This window comes from Glycine soja, chromosome 4 (genome assembly GCF_004193775.1).
Source record: "Glycine soja cultivar W05 chromosome 4, ASM419377v2, whole genome shotgun sequence".
NCBI lineage: Eukaryota > Viridiplantae > Streptophyta > Magnoliopsida > Fabales > Fabaceae > Glycine > Glycine soja.
Window position 1 is genome coordinate 36,022,359 of NC_041005.1, and position 3,845 is coordinate 36,026,203.

Below are 3,845 nucleotides of genomic sequence, written 5' to 3' on the forward strand. Positions count from 1 at the left end.
CTGCCAAGTCTAGGATCGAGGAGGAACATCTCGTCAACTTGTAGAAGTTGTTCGAGAGACTGCGGAAGTACCAGTTAAGATTGAACCCCGCCAAGTGCACCTTCGGGGTCATCGGGAAAATTGCTTGGTTTTGTCATAAGTCAGAAAGGGATAGAGGTGGACCCCAAAAAGGTAAAGGCCATCCTTGAGATGCCTAAGCCGTGCATCGAAAAGCAAGTCCGAGGTTTCTCGGGGTGCCTGAACTATATAGCAAGGTTCATATCGCAACTCACTGCTACCTGTGAGCCTCTCTTCAAACTTTTGCGCAAGAATCAGTCGGTCTGATGGAACGACGACTGTCAAGTGGCATTCAGTAGGATCAAGCAATGCCTTATGAACCCTCTTGTGCTGATGCCACCAATGCCCGGGCGACCTCTTATCCTATACATGACGGTGTTGGATGAGTCGATGGGGTGCATGCTGGGGCAACATGACGATTCCGAAAAGAGAGAACGGGCTGTCTATTACTTGAGTAAAAAGTTCACTGCTTGCGAGATGAACTACTCTCTGCTGGAAAGGACGTGTTGTGCCTTGGTATGGGCATCCCATCTTCTAAGGCAGTATATGTTAAGCCATACTACTTGGTTGGTATCCAAGATGGACCTAGTCAAGTACATTTTTGAGAAACCCACTCTTACAGGATGGATCGCTCGATGGCAGGTTCTGCTATCTAAGTTTCACATTGTCCATGTCACTCAAAAGGCGATAGAAGGAAGCACCTTGGCGGACTATCTAGCTCAGCAACCTCTCAACAACTACCAGCCCATGCATCCGGAGTTTCCAGATGAAGACATCATGGTCTTGTTCGAGGAGAAAGTGGAGGATGAGGACATGGAGAAGTGGATTGTGTGGTTCGACGACGCGTCCAACGTCCTAGGCGATGGGGTTGAGGGGCTTTGGTCTCTCCCGACAATCAATGCATTCCCTTCACGGCCAGATTGGGCTTCGATTGCACGAATAATATGGCTGAATACGAGGCATGCACCCTTGGAATCCAAGTGACAATTGACTTTAACGTCAAATTGCTCAAAGTGTACGGAGACATAGCCTTGGTAATTCACCAGTTGAGGGGAGAACGGGAAACTAGGGATCACAAATTGATACCCTATCAGGCCTACATCAAGAAACTGGTTGAGTTCTTCGACGAGGTCTCCTTCCACCATGCTCCCAAAGAGGAAAATCAGATGGTTGATGCGCTCGCCACTCTGGCATCCATGTTTCGGCTAACCCCACATGGAGACTTGCCATATATTGAGATCAGATGTCGCGGCTAGCCCGCACATTACTGCTTGATAGAAGAGGAGCAAGACGATAAACCGTGGTACTTCGACATCAAGCGATACATAGAGTATAAGGAGTATCCACAAGGGGCTTCTGACAACGACAAAAGGATGTTACGGAGGTTGGCAACTGGTTTCTTTCTAAGTAAAGGTATCCTGTACAAGCGAAATCATGATATGGTTTTGCTCCGATGTGTGGACGCTAAAGAAGCCGAGTGAATGCTCGTGGAGATACATGAAGAGTTCTCTAGGACGCATGCTAATGGGCATGCCATGGCTAGAAAGATTCTAAAGGCAGGCTATTACTGGCTAAACATGGAAAGCGACTGTTGCATCCATGTGAGAAAATGCCACAAGTGCCAGGCATTCGCGGGCAATGTCAATGCTTCGCCCATGCCTTTGAACGTATTGGTAGCACCCTGGCCCTTCTTTATGTGGGGAATAGATGTGATCGAAGCCATTGAGCCCAGGGCTTTGAACAAACATCACTTCATCTTGGTTGCGATCGACTACTTCACCAAATGGGTTGAAGCTGCTTCATACTCCAGTGTGACAAGGAGCGTGGTGGTTAGATTCATCAAGAAGGAGATAATTTGTCGGTATGGGTTGCCCAGGAAGATTATCATGGACAATGCCACCAACTTGAATAACAAGATGATGAAGGAAATGTGTGAGCATTTCAAGATCCAACACCATAATTCCACGCCTTACAAGCCCAAGATGAATGGGGCAATTGAGGCGGCCAACAAGAACATCAAGAAGATCATTCAGAAGATGATGGTGTCATACAAAGATTGGCACAAGATGCTCTCTTTCGCGCCGCATGGTTACCGAACCTCAGTGCGCACATCAACTGGGGCAACTCCATTTTTGTTGGTGTACGAAATGGAAGTCGTACTGCCGTTTGAAGTAGAGGTCCCTTCTTTAAGGATTCTGGTAGAGTCCGAGTTGAAGGAATCAGAGTGGGCCCAAACATGATTTGATCAGCTTAGTGTTATAGAAGGTAAAAGATTGGCAGCTATGAGCCACGGGCACTGTCGCAACCTACCATTTGACGGGAAGTGACGCGAGGCTCACAAGTGCGTCTTCCAAGGAAGGAAAATGCGCGGAGTCGCCACCAACGTTTATTCGAGAAAAAAGTTAGGAAAAACCAAAAGCAGGTCTATGAACTTTAAGAATAAAAGGTTCGAGAGTTGTTTTTACGCATGTGGAAGGTATTAGCACCGAACGCGTCTGTCACAAGGGACGACAACCTCTCATCAAATGTGCAAAATCATGACTTTTAATTTATTTTATTTTTCCTTTTTTATCTTTTTGGGGTCAACAAAAGCGAGGCTTTTGCTCCTATGTATGCTCAATTGCAATGAGGAACTCAAACCTACGTAGTTCTTTGAGAAAGCAAGAAAATTACGAGAGGTGTTGATTCTAGACTTTTAAACAGTTCATTTTAACCGATAAAAGTAAAAGGACCGTTTAAGGCGTTGGGCCTTGGAACGGTTTCAAATGACCTTTTTACGGGCAAAGCTTGATTTGTGAGTTGATTTTAGCCTTAGTTTCACTTGGTTATTTCTCAACTCATTTAAAAAGAACTTTCAAAGTAAATGTCCGGTTGAAATTTTCCTTTTTGATGATTAACCGAGGTTACAGCATGAACGATCAGTTGGATTTTATTTTAAAGGCGATTAAACGAGATTACAACATAAATGATCGGTTGAAATTCATTTTAATATTGATTAAGTGAGATTATGGCTCAAACGATCGGTCGAAACTCGCTCAAAACAAAGAAAAAGAACATCGAAAATAGACAAGATGAAGATGAAAACATACAAAGCAAGAATGGACCCCTAAGGGTGCATAGAATGAATTCAAAGCTTCGAAATCAAAAACTAACCGGTTGAATATCGATGCACGATGAAGAATGGGGAAGAACGTTCATGGATTTGATCACATAAGTGTTACAAAAGCGCCTCAACCTTGATTTTCTCCTTCTTTCTTCTTCTTCTCACTAATTTTAAGTGAAATCTGATTGCCAAAGGTGCTGAACCCCTTCCCCTCAGCCCCTACGCCCTTTTATACCCAAAATAGGGGAGCAACTTGTCACCCAGCTCGCCTGGGCGAGCTGGTGGCTTAAGCCTGAAGTAACATGCTCGCCAGGCGAGCTGGTTGCTTCATGTAGAAGCTTCCTGATGGGCCTAGATGGGCCCAGGGCTGAAGAACACCCCTTAAATTGATCAGTTCACCCCTATTTGTTGGATCAAGTGGCCTTGGAATAATTAAGAAGGCGGGGTTGAATTAATTATTAATGAACCTTTACTAATTAAAAAACTTATCCTTCTTAATGTTACTAGATTCAATTATGCTTTTACTACTAAGTTAAGAAAGTAAAGAACAGAAATAGAAACTTAATCAAAAGTAAAAGAAATAATTAAAGTGCACAGCGGAAATTAAAGAGTGTAGGGAAGAAGACAAACACAAGAATTTTATACTGGTTCGGCAACAACCCGTGCCTACATCCAGTCCCCAAGC

General features: G+C 44.2%; 1 protein-coding gene across 1 annotated transcript; it reads left to right on the forward strand.

The window, feature by feature from the left end:
* The first annotated feature begins 426 nt into the window (after positions 1–426).
* On the forward strand, positions 427–1,313 carry LOC114410769. The gene is made up of 2 exons (XM_028374700.1): positions 427–924; positions 1,104–1,313. Exons 1-2 carry the CDS (start codon positions 427–429, stop codon positions 1,311–1,313), a joined length of 708 nt encoding a protein of 235 aa, XP_028230501.1.
* The last annotated feature ends 2,532 nt before the right edge of the window (positions 1,314–3,845 follow it).

Bases quoted from the DNA above. Each gene is read 5' to 3' on its own strand.
- LOC114410769 (XM_028374700.1), top strand. From the start codon at position 427: ATGACGGTGTTGGATGAGTCGATGGGGTGCATGCTGGGGCAACATGAC. The intron at 925-1,103 runs GTTGAGGGGCTT...GTAATTCACCAG, and splicing joins CCAACGTCCTAGGCGATGGG to TTGAGGGGAGAACGGGAAAC.